Here is a 26,324-nt window from a genome sequence, read left to right as displayed (position 1 = left end):
AAGAGATTACAATCATAACCTACGCCAAGTACTACACGATGCACACACTGTCACCATTACACCGTGCAGGAGGAATAGACTACTTTAATAACATCACTAGAGTAGCACATAGATGAATTGTGATACAAAACTCATATGAATCTCAATCATGTAAGGCAGCTCATGAGATCATTGTATTGAAGTACATAGGAGAGAGATTAACCACATAGCTACCGGTACAGCCCCTTAGCCTCGATGGAGAACTACTCCCTCCTCATGGGAGACAGCAGCGTTGATGAAGATGGCGGTGGTGTCGATGGAGAAGCCTTCCGGGGGCACTTCCCCATCCCGGCGGCGTGCCGGAACAGAGACTCTTGTCCCCCAGATCTTGGCTTCGCGATGGCAGCGGCTCTGGAAGGTTTCTCGTACCGTGGCTTTTCCGTATCGAAGATTTAGGTCAGGGACCTTTATATAGGCGAAGAGGCGGAGTCGGAAGGTCGACGAGGCGACGACACAACAGGGGGGCGCGGCCCACCCCTTGGCCGCGCCAGCCTATCATCTGGGGCCCACAGGGCCCTCCTCTGGTGGCTTTCGGGTGTTCTGGAAGCTTCATGCAATTCTAAGATGCTGGGCGTTGATTTCGTCCAATTCCGAGAATATTTCCTTACTAGGATTTCTGAAACCAAAAACAGCAGAAAACAGGAACTGGCACTTTGGCATCTCGTCAATAGGTTAGTTCCGGAAAACGCATAAAAACGATATAAAGTGTGAACAAAACATGTAGGTAATGTCATAAAACAATCATGGAACATCAGAAATTATCGATACGTCGGAGACGTATCAGCATCCCCAAGCTTAGTTCCTACTCGTCCCGAGTAGGTAAACGATAACAAAGATAATTTCTGAAGTGACATGCTACCAACATAATCTTGATCATACTATTGTAAAGCATATGAGATGAATGAAGTGATTCAAAGCAATGGTAAATACAATGGTTAAACAATTGAATCATATAGCAAAGACTTTTCATGAATAGTACTTTCAAGACAAGCATCAATAAGTCTTGCATAAGAGTTAACTCATAAAGCAATAGATTCAAAGTAAAGGCATTGAAGCAACACAAAGGAAGATTAAGTTTCAGTGGTTGCTTTCAACTTGTAACATGTATATCTCATGGATATTGTCAACATAAAGTAATATAATAAGTACAATATGCAAGTATGTAGGAATCCATACACGGTTAACACAAGTGTTTGCTTCTTAAGATGGAGAGAAATGGGTAAACCGACTCAACATAAAAGTAGAAGAAAGGCCCTTCGCAGAGGGAAGCATTGATTGCTATATTTGTGCTAGAGCTTTGATTTTGAAAACAAGAAACAATTTTGTCAACGGTAGTAATAAAGCATATGCATCATGTAAATTATATCCTACAAGTTGCAAGCCTCATGCATAGTATACTAATAGTGCCCGCACCTTGTCCTAATTAGCTCGGATTACCTGGATTATCACCGCAATACATATGTTTTAACCAAGTGTCACAAAGGGGTACCTCTATGCCGCCTGTACAAAGGTCTAAGGAGAAAGCTCGCATTGGATTTCTCGCTTTTGATTATTCTCAACTTAGACATCCATACCGGGACAACACAGACAACAGATAATGGACTCCTCTTTAATGCTTAAGCATTCAACAATTATTAATTTTCTCATATGAGATTGAGGATATTTGTCCAAAACTGAAACTTCCACCATGGATCATGGCTTTAGTTAGCGGCCCAATGTTCTTCTCTAACAGTATGCATGCTCAAACCATTCAACTCATGGTAAATCGCCCTTACTTCAGACAAGACGGACGTGCATAGCAACTCACATGATATTCAACAAAGAGTAGTTGATGGCGTCCCCAGGAACATGGTTATCGCTCAACAAGCAACTTAATAAGAGATAAAGTGCATAAGTACATATTTAATACCAAAATAGTTTTTAGGCTATTTGTCCCATGAGCTGTATATTGTAAAGATGAAGAATGGAAATTTTAAAGGTAGCACTCAAGCAATTTACTTTGGAATGGCGGAGAAATACCATGTAGTAGGTAGGTATGGTGGACACGAATGACATAGTGGTTGGCTCAAGGATTTTGGATGCATGAGAAGTATTCCCTCTCGATACAAGGCTTAGGCTAGCAAGGTTATTTGAAACAAACACAAGTATGAAGCGGTGCAACAAAACTCACATAAAAGACATATTGTAAACATTATAAGACTCTACACCGTCTTCCTTGTTGTTCAAACTCTTACTAGAAATTATCTAGACCTTAGAGAGACCAATCATGCAAACCAAATTTTAGCAAGCCCTATGTATTTCTTCATTAATAGGTGAAAATTATATGATGCAAGAGCTTAAACATGAGCACAACAATTGCAAAGTATCACATTGTTCAAGACATTATACCAATTACTACATGTAGCATTTCCCGTTTCCAACCATATAACAATGAACGAAGCAGTTTTAACCTTCGCCATGAACATTAAAAGTAAAGAACACATGTGTTCATATGAACCAGCGAAGCGTGTCTCTCTCCCACACAAGCATTTATTCAAACAAAAACAAAAACAAAAACAAACAGACGCTCCAAGCAAAGTACATAAGATGTGATGGAATAAAAATATAGTTTCAAGAGAAGTGACCTGATAATTTTGTCGATGAAGAAGGGGATGCCTTGGGCATCCCCAAGCTTAGATGCTTGAGTCTTCTTGAAATATGCAGGGATGAACCACCGGGGCATCCCCAAGCTTAGACCTTTCACTCTTCTTGATCATATTGTATCATCCTCCTCTCTTGACCCTTGAAAACTTCCTCCACACCAAACTTGAAACAAACTCATTAGAGGGTTAGTGCATAATCAAAAATTCACATGTTCAGAGGTGACACAATAATTCTTAACATTTCTGGACATTGCTCAAAGCTTCTGAAAGTTAATGGAACAAAGAAATCCATCCAACATGGCAAAAGAGACAATACGAAATAAAAGGCAGAATCTGTCAAAACTGAACAGTCCGTAAAGACGAATTTCTAAGAGGCACCAGACTTGCTCAAATGAAAATGCTCAAATTGAATGAAAGTTGCGTACATATCTGAGGATCACTCACGTAAATTGGCATAATTTTATGAGTTACCTACAGAGAATTAGGCCCATATTCGTGATAGCAAGGAATCTGTTTCTGCGCAGTAATCCAAATCTAGTATGAACCTTACTATCAAAGACTTTACTTGGCACAACAATGCAACAAAACTAAGATAATAAGAGGTTGCTACAGTAGTAACAACTTCCAAGACACAAATATAAAACAAAATTACTGTAGTAAAATAAACACATGGGTTATCTCCCAAGAAGTTCTTTCTTTATAGCCATTAAGATGGGCTCAGCAGTTTTAATGATGCACTCGCAAGAAATAGTATTTGAAGCAAAAGAGAGCATCAAAAAGCAAATTAAAAACAAATTTAAGCCTAACATGCTTCCTATGCATAGGAATCTTGTAAATAAACAAGTTATGTAGGCATAATGCAACAGGCATAGGAAAACTAGATAAGCTCAACTTCAAAATTTTAAGCATATAGAGAGGTGTTTTAGTAACATGAAAATTTCTACCACCATATTTTCCTCTCTCATAATAATGTCCAGTAGCATCATGAGCAAACTCAACAATATAACTATCACATAAATCATTCTTATCATGAGTCTCATGCATAAAATTATTACTCTCCACATAAGCACAATCAATTTTATTAGCAATAGTGGGAGCGAATTCAACAAAGTAGCTATTATTATTATTCTCATCATCAAATATAGGAGGCATATTGTAATCATAATCAAATTTATCCTCCATAACAGGCGGCACCAAAAGACTATTATCATTATAATCATCATAAATAGGAGGCAAAGTATCATCAAAGTAAATTTTCTCCTCAATGCTTGGGGGACTAAAAAGATCATGCTCATCAAAACCAGCTTCCCCAAGCATAGAATTTTCCATATCGTTAGCAACAATGGTGTTCAAAGTGTTCATACTAATATGTTCCATGGGTTTTTTAATTTTTGAATCAAACCATCCATGTCTTAACTCAGGAAATAGAATAAAAAGCTCCATGTTGCTTTCCATTATGCCAAACTAGTGTAAAACAAGAAACAAAAAGATGCAATTGCAGGATCTAAAGGAAATAGCTTCGAGTACTTACAACGGTGCCGGAAAATAGCTTAGTAGCCGAGATCCGGAGTGTGAGTACCTTTTACCTTTCCTCCCCGGCAACGGCGCCAGAAAAGTGCTTGATGTCTACGGGTGCTTCTATTCTTGTAGACAGTGTTGGGCATCCAAGAGCAGAGGTTTGTAGAACAGCAGTAAGTTTCCCTTAAGTGGATCACCCAAGGTTTATCGAACTCAGGGAGGAAGAGGTCAAAGATATCCCTCTCAAGCAACCCTGCAACCACAAAGCAAGAAGTCTCTTGTGTCCCCAACACACCTAATACAATTGTCAGATGTATAGGTGCACTAGTTCGGCGAAGAGATAGTGAAATACATGTGGTATGAATATATATGAGCAATAATAATGGCACCAGAAAATAGCTTGCTGCTACAACTGGCGTGTGGTTGATGGTGGTAATATTGTAGGCAGTACAGATGCAGTAAAACAGTAAACAAGCAGCGATTTCAGTATTTGGGAACAAGGCCTAGGGATTATACTTTCAGTAGTGGACACTCTCAACATTGATCACATAACAGAATAGATAAATGCTATACTCTACACTCTCTTGTTGGATGAGAACACCACTAATTGTGTAGGATTACACGAACCCTCAATGCCGGAGTTAACAAACTCCACAATATTCGATATTCATGTTTAAATAACCTTAGAGTGCATGATAGATCAACACAACTACACCAAGTACTAACATAGCATGCACACTGTCACCATCACACTATGAAGGATGCATAGATCACATCAATACTATCATAGCAATAATTAACTTCATAATCTGCAAGAGATTACAATCATAACCTACGCCAAGTACTATACGATGCACACACTGTCACCATTACACCGTGCAGGAGGAATAGACTACTTTAATAACATCACTAGAGTAGCACATAGATGAATTCTGATACAAAACTCATATGAATCTCAATCATGTAAGGCAGCTCATGAGATCATTGTATTGAAGTACATAGGAGAGAGATTAACCACATAGCTACCGGTACAGCCCCTTAGCCTCGATGGAGAACTACTCCCTCCTCATGGGAGACAGCAGCGTTGATGAAGATGGCGGTGGTGTCGATGGAGAAGCCTTCCGGGGGCACTTCCCCGTCCCGGCGACGTGCCGGAACAGAGACTCCTGTCCCCCAGATCTTGGATTCGCGATGGCGGCGGCTCTGGAAGGTTTCTCGTACCGTGGCTTTTCCGTATCGAAGATTTAGGCCAGGGACCTTTATATAGGCGAAGAGGCGGAGTCGGAAGGTCGACGAGGCGACGACACAACAGGGGGGCGCGGCCCACCCCCTGGCCGCGCCAGCCTATCATCTAGGGCCCACAGGGCCCTCCTCTGGTGGCTCTCGGGTGTTCTGGAAGCTTCATGCAATTCTAAGATGCTGGGCGTTGATTTCGTCTAATTCCGAGAATATTTCCTTACTAGGATTTATGAAACCAAACACAGCAGAAAACAGGAACTGGCACTTTGGCATCTCGTCAATAGGTTAGTTCCGGAAAACGCATAAAAACGATATAAAGTGTGAACAAAACATGTAGGTAATGTCATAAAACAAGCATGGAACATCAGAAATTATCGATACGTCGGAGACGTATCATGGCCCTCCTCCTAGGGCTGCTCATGCTCCTTCTGATGATGATGCTGACAAGGATGAAGGTGATGCGGATGCGGCTACGCGTGATGGCGAGAGCTCCTATTCCACTGGGCATGAGTTCTATTGATGGGTGCGCTAGCATCTCTCCTCTTTTATTCGCCTTTTTGGTGTTCCGATGCCAAAGGGGGAGAAGAGAGTAGAGTCTAGGATCACGGGGTTCTTTGATGGTCACAAGCCATGGGTGTTGCTTTATTTGATTCTTATATGGCTTGTGCTTATTTGCGCCTAGGATCACGGGGTTCTTTGATGGTCACAAGCCATGGGTGTTGCTTTATTTGATTCTTATATGGCTTGTGCTTATTTGCTTTGATTTCTCAAGAACCATTTGCTACTTCGAATAATTCGTGTATGGATGTGTATGGACGACTATTTGTATGCTTAATCACTCTATTAGGATGATCATGCTTTATGCTTATATATCTTGATATATTTTTCCATACCATGCTTGTTTCCTAAAGATATTGGGGGAGCTTCTCATATTCCACAAATGGTGCACTTTGCATTCAAACGCAAATTCTCCAAGTGCACACATTATGGGGGAGCTGTCGTAATATCTTATATGGAATCAAGGTTTAGAGCTTATCATAATATCTATATGTGACTCTAGCTCGGTTTGTCATCGTATACCAAAAAGGGGGGAGATTGTAAGGGTATTTTACCCTTATCCATTATTTTGGTAACAATGACACCGTGCTAGAGTATTTGGCCTAATACGTTTATAAGGATAATCTCAGGTATTAGGAAAAGAGGCATAAATGGTGTATCAAAGGAACAAGAAAGCTAAAGGAGACCCCCCCACTTCAACAACAATCGAAAAGGGGTCTACAGTAGAAATCCGGTCTACCACCCGGTCAGCCGGCCTCCCAACCGGCCTACCCGGCGTGCCGACCGGTTAACCGGGCGCCAACCGGGCGCCAACCGTGCGCCGAACTGCTCCGGCCTGCTGCCCGGTCAGCCGGCCTACCAACCGGCGGGCCCGGCGTGCCGACCGGTCGACCGAGCGCCAATCGGGTGCCAACCGGCATGGGCGGCGCTGGGTGTATGCCCCTGTCTTCCATGGAATACCCAAGATTTTGATGGAACAAAAAATTGCAATTATTTTGGCCCAACCCAATACGCAGGAAGTCAGGAAACAGAACCGGCCATCGCACACACGAGACGCTCGTAGACTCGCAGCACGCACGCGACGCGCCTGGCCTCGACGACCTAGACCTGCCCACGTCGCGTCGCCGCCACGACCGCCGCCGGTGATGCAGCCCGGAGCAGCGCAGGCGACGGCCCCGCGCCCGCTGCGGCGGCGCCCGACCCCGCGCCCTGCGGTCGCCGCCGACCCGCGCCCGAGCCCCTCCTCCCGTCCGCTCCGCCCCATCCCCATCCCGGCGGCCCCGAGCAGCAGGCGACGGCCCCACGCCCGCCGCGGCGGCGCCCCGGCCTCGCGCCCCGCTGACCCGTGCCCCAGCCCCTCCTCCCGTCCGCGCCGCCCCATCCCCATCCGAGCGTCCCCGAGCAGCGAAGGTACTGCCCGTCTGCCCCCAATTTTGTTTCTTGTTATTACTTAATTGCTTGCTTCCTAGAGAAATTATCCACTTCTACTAGCTTCATAGAATCATAGATGCAAGATTTTAATTTTTTGTTTCTTGTTTTTTATTGTAGAAGAAGAAGAGTGGTATTGTTGATAGTAACATACATACAATGTGGGAAAAGGCTGCAAAAACAAGGAAAATGAATGAATCATCCACACCGAATCAGACAACAACTGCATCTAGTGTTGTTCATCTTGAGAGAAATTTGCAAATGGTGTTATGGCAAGCACCTGAGAGTAGAGAAGAAACCTCAACACCTCATGTAGAAGTAGAAGATGATGAATCTATAGATGAAGATGATGAAATGATGCAAGCAGATTTAGAGGCACTCGAACATGATCCTGGGAAGCGGATTCCCATCTCTATGTATGATGTCAATGATCAAGATAGAGTAAGAAGGAGATTTATTGAGATGGGGCCATGTCAACCAAAGAATCATAAATTTGAGTTTACAAATAAAGGTGGAAGAGAGCGTCGCTTTTGCGCTGTTTGGTTTACAAACTTTCCATGGATTGAGTATAGTGTGGAAAAAGAAAGAGCTTTTTTTGCTTTGTTTGCTATTTATTCAAGGATAAAACAAGATGTCCCGGTGGAGATGCTTTTGTGAAGAAGGGATTTAATAACTGGAACATGAAGAAGAGATTGAAGCAAGATGAAGATATTGTTCATGCTATTCAGGTTCTCGATGACACAAAGTTCTACTTGTGGGCTTTGCGGTCTGATGCCGGATGGGATGATTTTCTCACAAAGGTCACATCTTTTTGTACAAAGCATAAGATCAAAGTTGTTGATATGGAGGGTCCTTACTTCCCCGTTGGCTGGCCTAAAAGGGGTGTATGCAATGGAGTGATCAATTACCACCGCTTCAAGGTAGATATGTTTGTGTCTGTCATTGATAGGAAAATTGGTGAGCTAAATGGCAGATTTGATGAGGTAAACACAGAGCTACTTATTTGCATGGCATCATTTAGTCCACTTCATCTATTTGCTGCTTATGATCAAGAGAAGTTGGTTAAGCTTGCTACAAAGTTTTATGCTTCTGATTTTACAAGAGATGAACTAGCAAGGCTTCCATGGCAACTAAACATGTATGTTGCTAATTTGCGTAGAGATGAAAGATTTCAAAACTTGAAAAATATGTCTGAGCTATCTGTTATGCTTGTCAAGACAAAGAAGCATGAACAATATCATATTGTTTACAAGCTTCTTAAGTTGGTATTGATTCTACCAGTAGCCACTGCTAGTGTTGAAAGGATGTTCTCTTCAATGAGCTATTTGAAGAATAAGCTAAGGAACAAAATGGGTGATGACTATTTGAACTATTGTATGGTTACATTTGTTGAGAGAGATTTCTTCAGGCAAGTAAAGGATGAGGATATCATCAATCTCTTCCAAAAAGGCAAGCGCAAAGTTATAATGTAAGATGGAACATCATCACTTTATCAATCAAAAGGTACCTATGTATTCATGTCGTTATGGGCTTATAAATTCAAATATTGCTATTGTTGTCATGCTAGTGTTGTTTTATTCATATATTGATAGTATTGCGGTGTTTGATTCATATACTACATTTAGAGCAAAAATTTTTTTTTGGGCGGAATACCCAGGCACCATTTCCTGGCGCCGCCACTGCCAATCGGGCGCCTCCGGATGACCTCCTGGACGTCGCCAAGTGACCCCGGTCAGGGTCCGGCCTGCCGCCCGGTTTGGACCGGCGGGTCCGGTCCCTGGTCCGGTCCGACCGGCCTCTGCACCGGACAATCCGGTCTGTGGTCCGGTTGACCGGGTTTGTCGGGAGAAAAGCTGATGTGGCAAGTGACCAACGGCCATATTTCGAAGAACACTATAAATAGCCCTTCTCCTACCTCTGAACAGTTAGGCACTACACTACAAGCTGTTCTTGAGCTCTCTCTCTCATACTCCATTGCTAGAAACACCAAAAGCCTCAGATCTCCTTCCTCCTCCACCCAAACTCAAATCCCTCCGGGGAAACGTTAGAGGAGGACCCGATCTACTGTTCTACCAAGCCAAATCTCATTCCCCCCTATATTCATCGAGAAGCTTGCTTCCTAGGGTTCCTTGGAAACCCTAGGTGGGCAAGAGGAGTCCGGAAGCATCCGGGCTGTGGATTTGCTCCGGGAAAAATTGTGAAGGTTTGGAGGCTACCTCAAAGTCTACCACAAGTGAGTGAGCTATTCCTTCGTGAGATAGGCTCCGGAGAATAGGGTGAGCCTTCGTGGCGTGGGGAATCCTTCGTGGGACCTCCATCCCTCCAAACGTGACGTACCTTCTTGCAAAGGAAGGGAACACGGGAATACATCCTCGTCTTAGCGTGCTATCGGTTATCTCTAACCAAACTCCTTACTTGTGATCTAACTGCCTGTGAGAGCCTTCGTGCTCGAGTTAGTTGTATCCTCATATAGGTTGTTTCACCTAGTTTGCATTTAGGCTCACCATTATATTCCGCAAAGCCTAATATTGCAAAGAAAGAATTAAAATCTGTAGAAACCTATTCACCCCCTCTAGGTTTATCATCTCTATACTTTCAATGATGTCCCTTCCAATAGACCTATGAATCACCGGACGTCAGACGCATGACACACGGTAGTCGCACAAAGTGAGCGAGCTTACGTACCGGGTCGTCCATCATCAGGGCAGATGGTGCCATTTCGTCAAACAGGCTGCGGGGCACCGGCATGTTCTCCAACTGCACACGCCCGACATGTTCTCCAACTGCACAAGCCGGCGGATCCAACTGCACACGCAACCTCTATACTGGGAGGCACTCATCCTCCACGAGAACCATCTTCTCGTGCTAGTGGACCGACACCTCCCAGATGACTGGAGCAACGTGGGGCGGTTAAGTTGTGCCGCCTGTCCAAGAGGGCAACGAGCTACGGACTATATCGTACTATGATGTGATGAGTTTATCTAAAAGGCATACGCAGACACCGAGTGGGCCACCGACATCACGTTGTGGCATTCGCTCTTCTCAGGCGACACTCATTGCCACCTACGGCCCCTACGTGGGAAGGGGATGGGGTACGATCGCGTCGTCCGCCACACATTCTTGGAGTGGCACGATATAAACGAGGGGTCCTTGCGCACTACGGCTACAGGCTAGCTTCGCCATGTGCTTCGCCATTTCAATTAAATTTCGTTATTGCTTTATTATTATTTGCAAACTTTATTTAAGGGGCCCGGTGGAGATGCGCTAAGAGCATCCTCCGCTGGCGCGCCCCAAATAGGCACCGACAGGTGCATCCGTAGTGCGCTATGGTGGGCTCCGGTAGCTGCTCCCCAATTTTGGGAAAGGTTACGCACACCTACTACCCTAATAAGAATCCCTAACTTTTTTGAATAATTAAAATAAACTGCAAAATATTATTTATATTTCATTCAAGTTTAAACACTAGAAACTTCTGCTGATCCTTGTTTTCTTCATTGCGAAGGAAAAAACATCCATAAACCTACACTAAAGGTTCCTGTTGGCCCTTACCATCTTCTATGCAAATGAAGAACATCCGGAACACTACGCTAGTGGCTTCGGCTGGGCCTTCCTTTTTTCGGTACGAAGGAAGAACATCGAGAAACCTATACAAGTGGCTTCTGCTAGCCCTCACCATCTTTCTGTAAAGGAAGAACATCGAGAAACCTATACTAGAGGCTTCTGCTAGCCCTCACCATCTTTGCTGCAAAGGAAGAACATCCGAAAACCTAAACTTTCCCATCCTTGCCATCCAATCGTTGGTGTTATTGCCGTGGTAGTGCCTGCGAAAGCATTTGCCGTCGAACACCTTCACCCCTAAGCTCATTGGTGCCTTCGTAGATGAACTTCAGAAAGCAACCGACCTCCAATTTATAAGCGCAGACGAACCTCTCTGAGCCGGTGTGGACGAACATTTGGCCTTGCCCGTCGAATAGATCTCGATAGGCACACACACTAAGGCCTATACCTAGGCAAAACTCGGGCTGGGCCTAAAAAGGCCCAAAGCTAGAAACCTAGGCCCGGGCCTAGCCCGATTGTTGGGCCGCAAAATCAGGCCTGAGCCCAGCCTGGCCTAAGCGGCCCGGCCCGACTACGGCTAAAATCGCATTTTCTATCAACCCGAAGCCTGCCTCGACCCGATCGTCGGGTTTGATATTGCGTCTCGACATGTAAACTTGGCCTAGCCCAGCCTAGAACTTTCAGACCGAGTTGGGCCGGGCCGGGCTGCCCATGCCCCCTAGGTATACTGATACGTCTCCAACGTATCTATAATTTTTGATGTTCCATGCTAGTTTTATGACAATACCTACATGTTTTGCTCACACTTTATAATGTTTTTATGCATTTTCCGGAACTAACCTATTAACAAGATGCCACAGTGCCAGTTCCTGTTTTCTGTTGTTTTTGGTTCCAGAAAGGCTGTTCGGACAACATTCTCGGAATTCGACGAAACAAAAGCCCAAGGCCTTATTTTCCCCGGAATGTTCCAGAACACCGAAGGAGAGCCGGAGGGGGGGCCAAGGGGGACCCACACCATAGGGGGGCGCAGGTCCCACCCTAGCCGCGCCGCCATGTGGTGAGGGAGCCCTGTTGCCCCTCCGACTCCGCCTCTTCGCCTATAAAACCCCTCGTGACCTAAAAACCCGATAACAGTTGACGAAACTCCAGAAAGACTCCAGGGGCGCCGCCGCCATCGCGAAACTCCGTTTCGGGGGACAGAAGTCTCTATTCCGGCACGCCGCCGGGACGGGGAATTGCCCCCGGAGTCATCTCCATCGACACCACCGCCATCTTCATCGCCATTGCTGTCTCCCATGATGAGGAGGGAGTAGTTCTCCCCCGAGGCTGAGGGCTCTACCGGTAGCTATGTGGTTCATCTCTCTCTCCCATGGTGTGATCTTTATGTGATCATGAGCTTTGTATCATTATTAATCTATGTGCTACTCTAGTGATGTTATTAAAGTAGTCTATTCCTCCTCCATGATGTAATGTTGACAGTGTGTGCATCATGTAGTACTTGGCGTAGGTTATGATTGTAATCTCTTGTAGATTATGAAGTTAACTATTACTATGATAGTATTGATGCGATCTATTCCCCCCTTTCATAGCTATTTTTGACATTGTGTATGCTATGTTAGTACTCGGTCTAAATTGCAACGGTCTATTATGCACTCTAGAGGTTACTTAAATATGAACTCCGGATGTTGTGGAGCTTGTTTACTCCGGCTTGAGGTGTGCTTTTGTAGCCCTACACAATGAATGGTGTTTGTTATCCAACAAGAGAGTGTGTGAAGTAGCACAAGTGAAGAGAAGTTATTTATTTATGTGATCATTGTTGAGAGTGTCCACTAGTGAAAGTATGATCCCTAGGCCTTGTTTCCAAATATCGAATCACCGTTTATTTACTGTTCTACTGCATGTTTACTTGTTGCCATACTTATTTCAGATTACTATTACCACTCATATTCATCCATATCACTTGCATCTTACTATCTCTTCGCCGAACTAGTGCACCTATACATCTGACAAGTGTATTAGGTGTGTTGGGGACACAAGAGACTTCTTGTATCTTAATTGCAGGGTTGCTTGAGAGGGATATCTTTGACCTCTACCTCCCTGAGTTCGATAAACCTTGGGTGATTCACTTAAGGGAAACTTGCTGCTGTTATATAAACCTATGCTCTTGGAGAACCAACACTCTCTACAGGAATAGAAGCGTGCGTAGACATCATATACTGAGGTCGCGGATGGAGATGGATATGGACATGGCAATGTAGTATTTTTGTGCAGCCCGCGTGAATCCACGCTCTATTTCCTGACTTTCCGCATAGCGAGTGCATGCATAGAAAGTAGCCCGTTCCGTTCCCTCCCCGTCTCGTGTTCTCATTGAACACCTTCACCCTTGAGCTCATTGGCGCCTCTCTACTTGAAGTTCATGAAACAATCGACCTCCAAACTGTAAGCACGGACGAACCTCTCTATCTCAGCCGGTTTGGACGAACACATGGCCTTGCCCATAAAATAGATCTCGACAGGCACACGCAGTGAGGCCTATACCTGGGAAAAACTCCGGCCGAGCCTAAAAAAGCCCGAAGCTAGAAACCTTGGCCTGACTGTTGGCCCGCAAAATCAGGCCCGACCCCGGCCCAAAGCCCGAAAAAGCCCAGCCCAACTATGGCTAAAATTGCATTTTTTGTCTGCCCGAAGCCCGTCCCAAGTCGATCGTCGGGCCCAAAATTGTAGCCCGAGCCTGGTCCGACGTGTAAACTTGGCCTGGCCCAGCCCAGAACTTTCTGACCGAGTTGGGCCGGGCCGGGCCGCCCATGCCGAGGTATGAGTGAGGTCGCCGATGGAGATGGACATGGCGATGGAGTATTTTTGTGCAGCCCGTGTGAGTCCACGCTCTATTTCCTGACTTTCCACATAGAGAGTGCTTGCAGAGAAAGTAGTCTGTTCCGTCCTCGTTAGGGATGTAAACGGATCGGATCAGATCAGATATTGCTCTTACCATATCCTTTACCATATTTTTATAACGGATTCGGATCGGAGTGGATAATGGTCGGATGCGGATTATATCGGATTACGAATATGGAGCAGATTCGGACCGGACTCGGATCGTAAGCGGATTATTAAGAAAATATACATATAAAAAAACTGATGTATGCTTTTTTATGTAAAATATGTTTGTAATTATAAATTATAGCTAAATGTACACACTTGTTCTTACAACAAAGCAAATTGCGTGCTAATAGAATACATATTTTGATCGTTCAACTAACTATATTGTCTAAATATTTAGGGTTGGACTAGTTTTCTCGGATTATCCTCTTTGTGCACCTCGGATAATCCGCAAAAATTGGCGGATAAGTCGGATAGTATCAATACCATGTGCTCTACCGTATCCGCCGGATATCCGTTTGATCACTATCCTCATCCGTATCCATATCCGACGGATTTCTAAAAATAGATACCATATTCTAAAAAACGGATGCAGATATGAATTCGGAGCGAAAATTATTCGTACCATTTACATCCCTACATCCCTAGTCCTCGTCCCCGTCTGGTTTCCGTTCCCACTCCCCGTCTCCCCCTGCGACGCACGCGGGCAAGCAAAGATGCCTCGGCCGCCACGTTTCGACCTCTCCGAGCCCCACCCGTGCTCCCCCTCCAATCCATTCCCGTTCCCAGTCGCTCCCCGTTCCGCCTCTGTCCACACTAGCCAGCTAACTTTACTGCTCCCCCGCACGCCGAGGCGGGACTAAAATAATAAAATAAACGAGCACGCCGGAAAATAGAAAAAAACCAGCCAGAACGGGCGTAGAAAAGGAAATTGGAGTGCATGGCCCTGAAAAGCAGCAGGCTCACGTGCCCCCCGGCGGCGGGCCCCGCCACCACACGACGGCCCGGGCGCGCGGGTCCCACGGCCCGTGGGCGCCCACGTGCAGCGCTCGTTGACGTGGACCGCGGCGCAACACGCTTCGTGGGCTTGCCCCCCTCCCCCGCACCACACCCAGCTGCCTTGCCTGCGCGGGGTGGCGCGCAATTACCTCCCTGCCCTCCTGGCCGAAGCGAGCTGTACTACAGCGGTTGTGGTGGCATATCAGTGTAAATAGGACGAAATCAAGGGGCAGGTGAAGTACCGGCCCGAGCTGGGGGCTTTTCAAAGCACACGCCACTGCTCCCCCACCCACCCCCTCCCTCTCTTTCCCCCCTCCTCCCTGCGATCCCCTCTCGCTACTCCCTCCTCCGCGCGCCCCCACTCGACTCCAGACGGCGAGCTGCGCATGGACCCGGGAGGCGGCGGCGGCGACGGCGGGTTCGGCGCGGCGGGGGGCGCGGCGGGCAGGATGCCCACGTGGCGGGAGCGGGAGAACAACAAGCGCCGGGAGCGCCGGCGCCGCGCCATCGCGGCCAAGATCTTCTCCGGCCTGCGCGCGCACGGAGGGTACAAGCTGCCCAAGCACTGCGACAACAACGAGGTGCTCAAGGCGCTCTGCAACGAGGCGGGGTGGGTCGTCGAGCAAGACGGCACCACGTACCGCAAGGTTCGTGAATCGTGTCCTACTACTACTGAGCTCCCTCTCTGCTCCACTTCCCAGCCGGATCTCCGGCTCCGGCTCCAACCGATTGATCCCGCGGCTTACTTTACTTGCCTAGCTAGGAGCTTAGCGCAGCGGCGCGGCGGCTTAGGTAGGTGCCTGGCTCGCCGGCGTTTGTCAACGGCGCCGCACGCCGTGGATCTCATTCAGCCTGTAGCTGCCGGCGCGGTGTGAACTGTGTAGCGTCCGGTCGTACCTTTCCTAATTTATTTTCCTTCCTTTTTTTCGGGGGCGGGTCGCACGTGGGGTACCGATGGTGGCCTGGTGGGACGGAGACGCCAGACTGGACCGGACGTGCACGGGTGCCCCAGCTGGACTCGGCCTGGGTGGGTGGGTGGGTGCTGGTAGGCGCGGCCGTGGAATTTCCGGTCGTCGGGGGGCAAAAAAAAAAAAAGCTACGTATATTCTCTTTGGGTTTAGAATTGAGATGCTTGATTGCTGAGAATCTGGGGGGCTTGTCGGATCGGATGAACAGGCGCGCCGATGAACTGAGCTGCATCGTTGCATTCCCTGTTGCTGTGCTAGCACTCGGTGGATCATGATTGGTAGGCTTTGGGATGTGTAGCTTAGCAAGCAACATGCTCAACTGAAGCAACCCCAATTATTACTTGCTTGTCGATGATTGCTTGTTGTGTGTGTGTTCATGCCAGTACGCTAGTGTAGTGTGCACAGCACTGCATTGCTGTAATCGAACTTGCAGAGTCACATGTTAAGTGTGCTGCAGAGTATGCGGTGGGAACTCAATAATCGAGGCATGATGTTCACCATCTTGTGCTTGGTAGTATTTGATCATTGGGAAATGCATCTAAATGGGTCGAATTTGGGCGAAACGGCGGTCTGCAACATCGCATATTAACATTGCACCATGAACCATGCCATGGTTACTACATTTACTACTTTAGTTTCTGTCTATCGTACTACATTGCTTCAGTATGAGTCCTACTACTACTTGCAAATAGGTGCTATGTTGTACGAGCTGTTTTACTTGCTGCCGTGTCTCATTTAGCACGTTTCTTCCTCCATCTTTTGGTTCAGGACATCTTGGTGCCAAACAGAATGTCGTGTACTTACTGTGCTAAATCTGTCGAAATATAGCATCTGATTTGCTTTCAGCTAGTTTGTACTTGGTAAAGATAGCATGATTCCTCTTGCGATACACAAAACTAACAAACTGTTGATTTTTCTTCACAGGGATGCAGACCCGCAGAACGCATGGACGCGATAGGGTGCTCCGTATCACCGAGCCCATGTTCCTCTTACCAGCCAAGCCCGCGGGCATCATACAACGCGAGCCCTACTTCCTCCTCATTTCCCAGCGGCGCATCCTCCCCATTCCTCCCTCAATCTAACGGCATGGTAAACGGTGTCGATGCCAGCCCCATCCTACCTTGGCTCCAAACTTTCTCCACTTCTAACCATTCAAACAAGCGCCCGCATCTTCCCCCGCTGATGATCCACGGTGGTTCTATCAGCGCCCCGGTGACTCCCCCGCTAAGCTCGCCGACCGCCCGCACCCCTCGGATGAAGACGGACTGGGACGAGCCGGTGATCCAGCCTCCATGGCACGGTTCGAACAGTCCGTGCGTTGTCAACTCCACCCCGCCGAGCCCTGGGCGCCAAATGGTTCCTGATCCAGCTTGGCTTGCTGGTATCCAGATCTCATCAACGAGCCCTTCATCGCCTACTTTCAGCCTCATGTCATCTAACCCATTTAGCGTCTTCAAAGAAGCGATCCCCGCCCCCGGCAATGGCTCGTCGAGGATGTGCACGCCTGGGCAGAGTGGCACGTGCTCCCCTGTGATCCCCGGCATGATGGCGCGACACCCGGACGTTCACATGATGGACGTGGTTTCGGACGAGTTTGCGTTCGGAAGCAGCACCAACGGCGGCGCTCAGCAGGCACCTGGACTGGTGAGGGCGTGGGAGGGCGAGCGGATCCATGAGGACTCCGGGTCGGACGACCTGGAGCTCACGCTGGGAAGCTCCAGGAAGCGGAGCTGCTGATGCTAACAAAACCTAACTCGGGTGGAAGGGATTCTTGCTGTAGCTCATTTCTTTTACCGTGTTGATTAGTTTCTGAAAGAGAGACCAACCGTGTGGTTCCTTCAGATAGTTTTACTTGCTGTCATGATAATTGTATTATTTATTTGTGCGAATTAGAGGGAATGGCTTTGTGTGCTCGGCCAAATTCACAGCTGATACATATGTGGCCTCCACAGCTGATGACCTCTCTTGGGCCGTTTCGTGAGCTCGCTGTTTTAGTTGATGTGTCAAATGTAAATTCATGTGAGATTGTGAGAAATCATGCAGATTGCGAATCTTTTTGGTTCGCGTAGTCAAAATATGCTTGCTCCATGCCACCATGATTACGAAGCTTTTTCGGCTAGAATCTTCACTTTCTGTTCAAAGGATGCTTGCTCCAGTCCAGTCCATGCCGTGGTCGGCGGAGGCAGCCGGTGCCCGGTGGGTGGCTTCAAAGTCCTCTGGCGGAGCGTCAACACGGCGTTCCTGGTCGAGGAGTGGACGGCGTCGGCAGCCGTGTCTCTAGAAAGGTTATTGGAGATTGCACAGCACCAATAGGGCCGGCTGCTCATATATATATAGGCGGACACATGTACAATTACAGGTACAACCCTGAGAAAACACGGGGACCTATATCTATACAATATGTTACTCAACACCCCCCCGCAGTCGAAGGGTCGGCACCGACACACAGACTGGAGCGAAACTCAGGAAAAGTCGTGGATGGCAATCCCTTCGTCATGATATCGGCAAATTGCTGAGACGTCGGTACGTGAAGAACTCGAACGCGACCGAGGGCAACTTGCTCACGAACAAAGTGGATGTCCAACTCGATGTGCTTGGTGCGCAGATGATGAACGGGGTTGGCGGAGAGGTAGACAGCCGACACGTTGTCGCAGAAAACCACCGTAGCCTTGTCAACAGGGCAAGATAGCTCGGACAGAAGCTGACGGAGCCATGTGCACTCAGCCACAGCGTTAGCCACGGCGCGGTACTCGGCCTCAAAGATCGAGCGGGACACGGTGGGCTGCCTCTTGGAGGACCAAGAGACAAGCGACGAGCCGAGATAGACACGATGGCCGGCTGGTGGAGCGGCGCGTATCCGGGCAACCCGCCCAGTCCGCGTCAGAGTAGGCGACAAGGTCAGTCGTCGTCGAGGGCGAAGCATGCAACGTCAAGCCGTAGCCCATGGTACCGCAGACGTAGCGGAGAATCCGCTTCACCGCGGCCCAATGAGCATCCCGAGGAGCATGCATATGCAAGCACACCTGCTGCACGGCGTACTGGAGCTCCGGTCGCGTCAGTGTCAAATCGAAGAGCACCGACGATGGAGCGATAGAGCGGCGCGTCGGACGCCGGCGACCCATCACCGGCGGAAAGCTTGGCCTTCGTGTCGACGGGAGTAGGCGCGGGGTTGCGATTAAGCATCCCGACACGCTCGAGAAGCTCGTGGGCATACTTCCGGCGATGGAGGAAGAACCCGTCCGCACGTCGGACAACCTCGATGCCGAGGAAGTAGTGAAGCGGGCCAAGATCCTTCAACGCGAACTCAGCGAAGGCGGTCGGTGAGCTGTCGAAGAAGACCAGCGGTGGAGGCCGTCGGGATGATGTCGTTGACGTACGGCAGCGGTATGCCATGTCGTTGCCGGTCCGGTAGACAAACAGGACGCATCGGAGCGCGTGGAGCGGAAGCCCAGCTGATGCGAGAAGCCGGCGATGCGCTGGTACCAGGCGCGGGCGCCTGCTTCACCATACGGGGACCGAGAGAGCAAGCACACGTCATCGGGCGCTCGGTGTCGGCGAAGCCGATGGGTTGCCGACGGTACACCTGTTCTGCAGATGGCCATGAAGGAAGGCGTTGGAGACGTCCATCTGATGCACGGGCCACGCACGAGACGCGGCGAGGTGCAGCACTGTGCGGATCGTGCCGGTTTGACAACCGGGGCAAACGTATCCGTGAAGTCGACGCCAGCGCGCTGCCGAAAACCGCGCACCACCCAGCGCGCCTTGTAGCGCTCGAGAGTGCCGTCGGAGCCGAGCTTGTGCTTGAAAACCCATTTGCCGGAGATGACATTGGCGCGAGGGGGCCGGGGAACGAGCTCCCAGGTCCTATTGCGCTGAAGCGCGTCGTACTCCTCCTGCAAGGCCGCACGCCAATACGGGTCGCGCAAGGCAGCGCGAGCCGAGGTGGGCACCGGCGAAGGAGCGGTCGCCGAGCCGGTGGCAGAGCCGGTCTGGCCGGCCTGGTGACCGGACTGGCTGGTCGACGGTCCGGTCTGACCGGGCGCATGGCCGGGTCGGCTGGTGGAGGGGACGCCGCCGTCGTGCGGCAATATGCTGTTGCCGCTGGCCCAGAAGACATACCGGTCGGCGGGGTAGCGTGTAGACGGCCGCCGTGCGCTGCGCGGGCGCGGGTGAGCATGGGCGCAGGAACCGCAGCGACGGGTGGCGAGGCGTACGACGAAGAGGCGGCCGCCGCGGGCGATGGCGCCTCGGGCGACGGGGCACCGGGGACGCCTCGGACGTCGCAGGTCGAGCGAAGGGACGCCGCGGGTGAGGGCGCGCGCCTCGGGCGACGCGGGCGACGGGGGCACCGAGGACGTCTCGGACGTCGCAGTGCGGGCGACGGGGACGCCGCGGCGAGCGCCGGTGGCGGCGCGGGCGATGGCGCGCGCGGCGACGCGGGCGATGGCGCCGCGGCGACGCAGGGCGACGGCGGCGCCGCGGGCGCCGAGGACCAGGCGGTGCCGGCGCCGGGGGCCACCGCGGTCGGCGTCGCGCGCGGCCGCGGGAGGGCAGCCGGGCGCCGGGGACGCCGAGGGACCAGGCGGGGCCGGCACCGGGGGCCACCATGATCGGTCGTCGGCGCGGCGCAGAGAGGCCGACGGGCGCCGGGGGCGTCGTCGGAGGTGTCGCCATGAGTCCCTGCTGAAACGGAAAAACCAACTCGTCAAAGTACACGTGCCGGGAAGTGAAGACACGATGGGAGACCGGGTCGTAACAGCGGTAGCCCTTGGTGTTGGCGGGGTAGCCGAGAAACACACAAGGGAGGGAGCGCGGCGCAAGCTTATGCGCGGCGGTGGCAGCAGTGTTAGGAAAACACCGGCAGCCGAAGATGCGGAGGTCATCATAGGTGGGCGGCGCACCGTAAAGGAGATGATGCGGCGTGTAGGACCAACGCACACGACACGGGCGGATGTTGACGAGGAGAGTCGCCGTGGCAAGGGCATCCGGCCAGAATCGCGGGGGCATGGAGGCGTGAACAACCCTGGTCCACGGGTTGTGACCGGCAGTCCATGGCGGAGGGGCGGTGTACTGCGGGGGACGAGGCGCGGGGGCGGCGGCATTGGCGCCACCGTTGCCGCCACCGTTGCCACCGCCACGGCGACGACGGCCACGGCGGCTACCTCCAGGAGGAGCCGGCTGGCCGGTCCAGGGACCGGTCGGGCCGGCCGGCGCCGCAGCGTGCCCGGTCCAGGCCGGTCCGGCCGGCCCGGTGACCGGTCGACCGGCGGGCGGGCGGCGGCGAAAACCCGGCGGCGGACCTGTGGGGCGAGGCGCAGGGCGCGGGCGCGGAGTCCGGGCGCCGCGGGAGAAGCCGGCGGCGGCGGTGTGGGCCGCCCGAGCCCGGAGGTGCTTGAGGCGGCGCTCCTCGAGGCGCAGGTACGCCACGACCTGCTCGAAGGTGGGCGTGGTGAGGAGCGTGAGGTTGGAGGCGGCGTTGCTGAGATCCTCGCCGAGACCCGCCGACAGGGTGGAGAGCATGATCTTGTCATCGATCGGGAACTCCAAGTCACGGAGCTCATCGGAGAGACTCTTCAGCTTGAGGGCGTAGTCATCGAGAGACAGGTCGTTCTGGTGGGTGCCGAAGAACTCCTGTTGGAGGAAGGTGACCCGCTGGATTTTGTTGTCGGTGAAGAGGCCGGTGATCTTAGCCCAGACCGTGTGGGCGGAGTCGCCGTCGCGGACGACAGTGCGGAAGATGTCGTTGGAGACGGTCTGGTAGAACCAGCGGATGATGGTGGCGTCGATGGCGAGCCACTCGGGGTCGTGCGGCATGGCGAGGAGGTCGATGGTGCCGTCGACGTGATCAAGGAGATCATACTCGCGGAAGAGCAGCCCAAAGTACGTCTTCCACGGGAAGAAGTTGGCAGCGGTGGTGGAGAGCTTCAGCGGCACGCGCTCGGTGATGGGGATGTCGCGGATGACGGCGACGGAGGGTCCGGCGAAGGGGTTGCTGCTGCCGGAGCCGGAGGATGAGTCGAAGCGCGCCATGGCGGAAGCGGTGGTGGTGGGGAGGGCCGGCGGCGCCCTAGATGAGAAGGGCGGCGGGTAGGGTTGGGTGGCGGAAGCGGTGGTGGTGGGGAGGGCCGGCGGCGCCCTAGATGAGAAGGGCGGCGGCTAGGGTTGGGAGTGGGGAGGGCCGGCGGCGCCCTAGAGAGGAGGGGGCGGCGGCTAGGGTGGATGGAGGTGGTGGCCGGCGGCGCCCTAGGGAGGAAGAGGGGCGGCGGCTAGGTCAGGACCCGAAGGGTCTCTGATACCATGTAGAAAGGTTATTGGAGATTGCACAGCACCAATAGGGCCGGCTGCTCATATATATATAGGCGGACACATGTACAATTACAGGTACAACCCTGAGAAAACACGGGGACCTATATCTATACAATATGTTACTCAACAGTGTCTTGCCCGGAGCCGGCCGGCGGTGGTGAACTGGGGCGATTGTACCTCAGGCTGCACTGCCGTCGCTTTCTCCATTAACTGACCGGTCGAGTCGTGCCGCGCCAAGTCAAAAGAGAACGCAGCCGTGCCGTCCTTCCCACCATCGCCCGCAAATCCTGCTGTCCAGAAGCCAGACAACCCGGAAGGTCCATGTCATTTTCACAACGCCCAGAAAAATCTACTGCAAGTTTTCCGTAGCACATGAGTACACCACACTGCACCGCACCTTGTCGTATTTGTGGTGAAGACGGCAGAGTCGCCGCCGGATCACCAACCGTGCCTGCCGTTGCTGGCGGCGCTATTTGCGGGAGTGTTCATGCAACTTGTTTTTTCGCCGTCAGCCTACAGCCTAGATTAGTTTGGCATTCAGGAGAAGCCAAAATAGTTTGGCCTAGGCCATTGTTTTTGGATTTAGCAAGAAGTAAAAGGGATAGTAGACGTCAAAGTTTCTCTGCAATGTAGGAATGCGAAAAACATAGGATGATTAGTATGCTATAGGACAGTAGGACTTGAAGAAATCAAAGCGTGAAGCTTGCAAAAAGACGATCTAAATAGGAGAAATTCATACAAAACAAAATGTAAAATCCCCATGGGGATATGTAACATCTTCCTTTGAGCCCATATGGGCCTCCATAGGAAAAATTCTTACGTATCGAAGTTCTACAAAAAAAAATTCTTGAACTTCTGGTGTTGTTTTGGTGGTGTTAGTGCTTTTTTTATTGCAATTCTTTATCTTTTGATGCGTTGTTGGGTGTAATTGATATCTTTGCGATATTAATATATGTTATTTATCGAAAAAATATTAGATAATGAAAATCTTAAGGTGCTTGGCATGATTAGGAACCCGTTCATTTGCAGTGGTACGGCAGCTAGGATCTACGAGAGTAAATGTAATATTGTCGCAACAAAAGTGAGTTGTAAAAATGTTTGATGATATGTTTCTTGTAAACTAAAAATTAATTAGAAAATGTGACATTCGTGCTGGGGGCTGGAAAACTACAATTCAATGCACAAATTCACGGTAAAATATGCATAGCACAACCCTCTTAACTTGTGGTAAACTTTAAAAATAGCTTCAACCAAGAAGTTAGCAGCAGAGTAATAATATACAACATGCACATGATACACGACCACCTAAAGTTAATCAATGGACCAACCGATGTGGGAAGTAAAAATCATGGGACCAACCGATCCACTCCATAGGGTTACAACAATGGAAACACAAGTTACAACTTGCCACCACAAACAGCCGATCTTAACATGAGCAAAGAAGATGTAGATAAATGGAGAAATCGTGATTATCCTCTTCGATTTTCATATGACTGGTATGAAATGGCTAACCCAAATTGCGCGAAACTTGGCATATAATTTCTGACACTTGGCTAAACCAGATTTCAGCTTTTAGGGCACCGTGTCTTTTGTCTTTTTTTTCCGCCTCTTTGGTTAAACCCTCTGAAGATCTTGTTAATACTTTGCTTCCTTCTAATTGGACGGTAGAGTGTCTGCCTTTTAGCTCAAAGAAATATTCAAAATTTTGCCACACAATCAGAATGTGGCGTTTTAAGCTACAACATATTCTTGGTATTTCCTTGATGGAAATATAAAAAAGCATGATCTGTTGGATCGACGTGTGATGTACAACCCGCAAACATGCGTCGCACACGGCTCTAGTCACTTAATGTGGTCGGGATATTAAACAGCAGATCTTACTCTCAAGAAAATACCTGTTTCCTTCACTTCATGAACCCAATAAAAGTTGCAGAGTCTATTCTTTCACATTTTTACATGCAAATTTTTCATTCATCTTCCGTGTGGATGAAAAAAAGGAAACCAAAACCAAGCTTTTACATTCATTCTTTACTTCCGTGGTGGATTAAGTTAGGTGTGAATGATGATTCCAAGAGGACTTCACACAACTCCTAATTATATTAATACTAAATCATATTTAAACCTCTAATTACTGCGAGCTTCCGACACGCTTTAGTACCGCTGATCTTGTCTTCGGAGCTGTCCTTCACTTTCTGCCGTTGGTGTCTTCCGATAGACAGTGTTGCACTCACATATTCAGATAGACAGGTTACCAGACAGGGCAGTGACAATCTCGTCTGGAGGTTCTGGGTGGAAGCGGATTAGCTGGACTTTTCTTCCTAGGAGCCCAAGCTTCCATCGTTGAGGCCTTGAGGGACTCTCCAAACCTAAGCACAAATAGCTCAGACATTTAGGTAGCACACCATTTTTGGTCTAATAGGATGTCTTGAAATTTGACTTACCCGCTTTTTGTATTGGCTTAGGGCATCTCCAACGTCCCAATGCAAACGGAGCGCGCCTGTCCGTTTTGGTCCGCACAGATAGGAGAGCAAAACCCTAGCCCAACGGGACACAAACGGATCGATATGTCCGCGAAAACCCATTCACGGCCCAAATATGGGTTGGCGCTACGCACAGGAAGCACGTCCCCGCAGGACCCCTCTTCTACCCTGGGCCCTCCCGACAGTGGCACATAATGCACTTCCTCTCGGCCATCGAAAACTCTAAAATCGCCGATGTCAAAACCCGTCGACCTTGCCGCCCCAACTGCAGGGGAAGCCCCGAGAATGGGTGCACTTCCATCTCAGCCAAGTACCACAAGGCCACCAAGGCCGATCTCAAGTGCGATGATTTGACACTTGCATTAAGTGAGACCTTGAAGGCGATAAAGGTTGAGAAGGGGGAGCACATTGTCAAGAGAGAGGAGAAGTGGTCCCGAGACAAAGAGAACACTTGTGCCACCTTCATCGACCTTACAAAATAAGTCATACAAGTCCAAACGATTGAGGCCGATGCCAATTTTCTCGCGGAGGAGAGCCGGATCATGCTCGCAGACTTGAGCCTTATGGAGCCGGAACAAAGGGCTTCATTCGAGAAGAATGCAAGCCATCATATGACAACAAGATGTGGATCTTTCTCACATATCTATCTACTTTGTCTATTTTGCATGAAACTTGTGTCATTTTGCACTATGATTCGATACCAATGCGTGTGAACTACGCTGATTCCCTAAATTGGACATGTTTTGTTTGCTATATTTTTAGTATGTATGGCCTCTTCCCCTCATATTTCAGCCTACTTGCCGAAATTAAGCAAACAAATTTCACGTCGGGCCGTTGGGCTACCCAGCCCAAATAGACGTGGCCGGACAGTCGATTTTGTGTCCATGGCCTGACCCAAACGGATCAAAACGGATACATTTGGTGTCCGGAATGGGCCGAGCCGCTGGAGATGCCCTTGGCCAAGGCTCTTGGATGGGGATGGGATTTGAACGACACTTGACTTCATTGGTATTATAAGACTCGGTAGTGAGTGTTATATTGTGATCTAAATTCGTTATAAAGGGAGGCTAACTTCTGACGAGCGAAGCGAGGCCCGTCGCCGGTAGGCTTGGGCCGAAGTGTATACATACTTCTTGTAAGCCGTCGACTAGGGTTTATCATATTATAAGACAATCCACGGCGTTTGTAAACACTCCTCGATATAGTGAAGTTTTGCTGGCTGGCATCCGTGGTTTTTTCCCCTCTGTTTTAAAGGGGTTTTTCACATTAAAATCTTGTGTCTCCGATGCGTTTTTCTTACCGTTCTTCGTTTTTTTGCTTGTCACGTTTATAACAGCGAGTTTGACGTGGTCACGTCTATAAAATCGGCCATATATATCAACAAGAATGCCAAAACGTGGAAGTGTATGTTGCATGTAATCGTACATGCTTATAATAAGACAGGACACTGAACTTTTAAGCTTAACGTGGTGACCCTCGTGGAACCCGCCGTATGAGGATGGTTTACGTTGGCGTGCAAGATAATTCCAAAAGACATACACAAATCCTCAAAAACTATCATGTTTAAGCCTTGGTGGTTGAGTTGGTTGCGTTCTTGCACACGCCTACTTCAGTAGCTGCATCACTCATGCAGAGTAGGTGGCCAGTCCAAGGAAGAATACATGTTTTTTATACTATACACTTGATCGATGCCGATTGTATGGAATAAT

At 49.6% G+C, this 26,324-nt stretch overlaps 1 protein-coding gene across 1 annotated transcript; it reads left to right on the top strand.

Moving 5' to 3' along the window:
• The first annotated feature begins 15,156 nt into the window (after positions 1 to 15,156).
• On the top strand, positions 15,157 to 17,904 carry LOC127341787 (protein BZR1 homolog 2). The gene is made up of 2 exons (XM_051367719.1): positions 15,157 to 15,508; positions 16,754 to 17,904. Exons 1-2 carry the CDS (start codon positions 15,248 to 15,250, stop codon positions 17,564 to 17,566), a joined length of 1,074 nt encoding a protein of 357 aa, XP_051223679.1. The 5' UTR covers positions 15,157 to 15,247; the 3' UTR covers positions 17,567 to 17,904.
• The last annotated feature ends 8,420 nt before the right edge of the window (positions 17,905 to 26,324 follow it).

This window comes from Lolium perenne, chromosome 3 (assembly GCF_019359855.2).
Source record: "Lolium perenne isolate Kyuss_39 chromosome 3, Kyuss_2.0, whole genome shotgun sequence".
Taxonomy (NCBI): Eukaryota; Viridiplantae; Streptophyta; class Magnoliopsida; order Poales; family Poaceae; genus Lolium; species Lolium perenne.
Note: the sequence above shows the minus strand (reverse complement) of the source record. Positions and strands in the feature narration are given on the sequence as shown.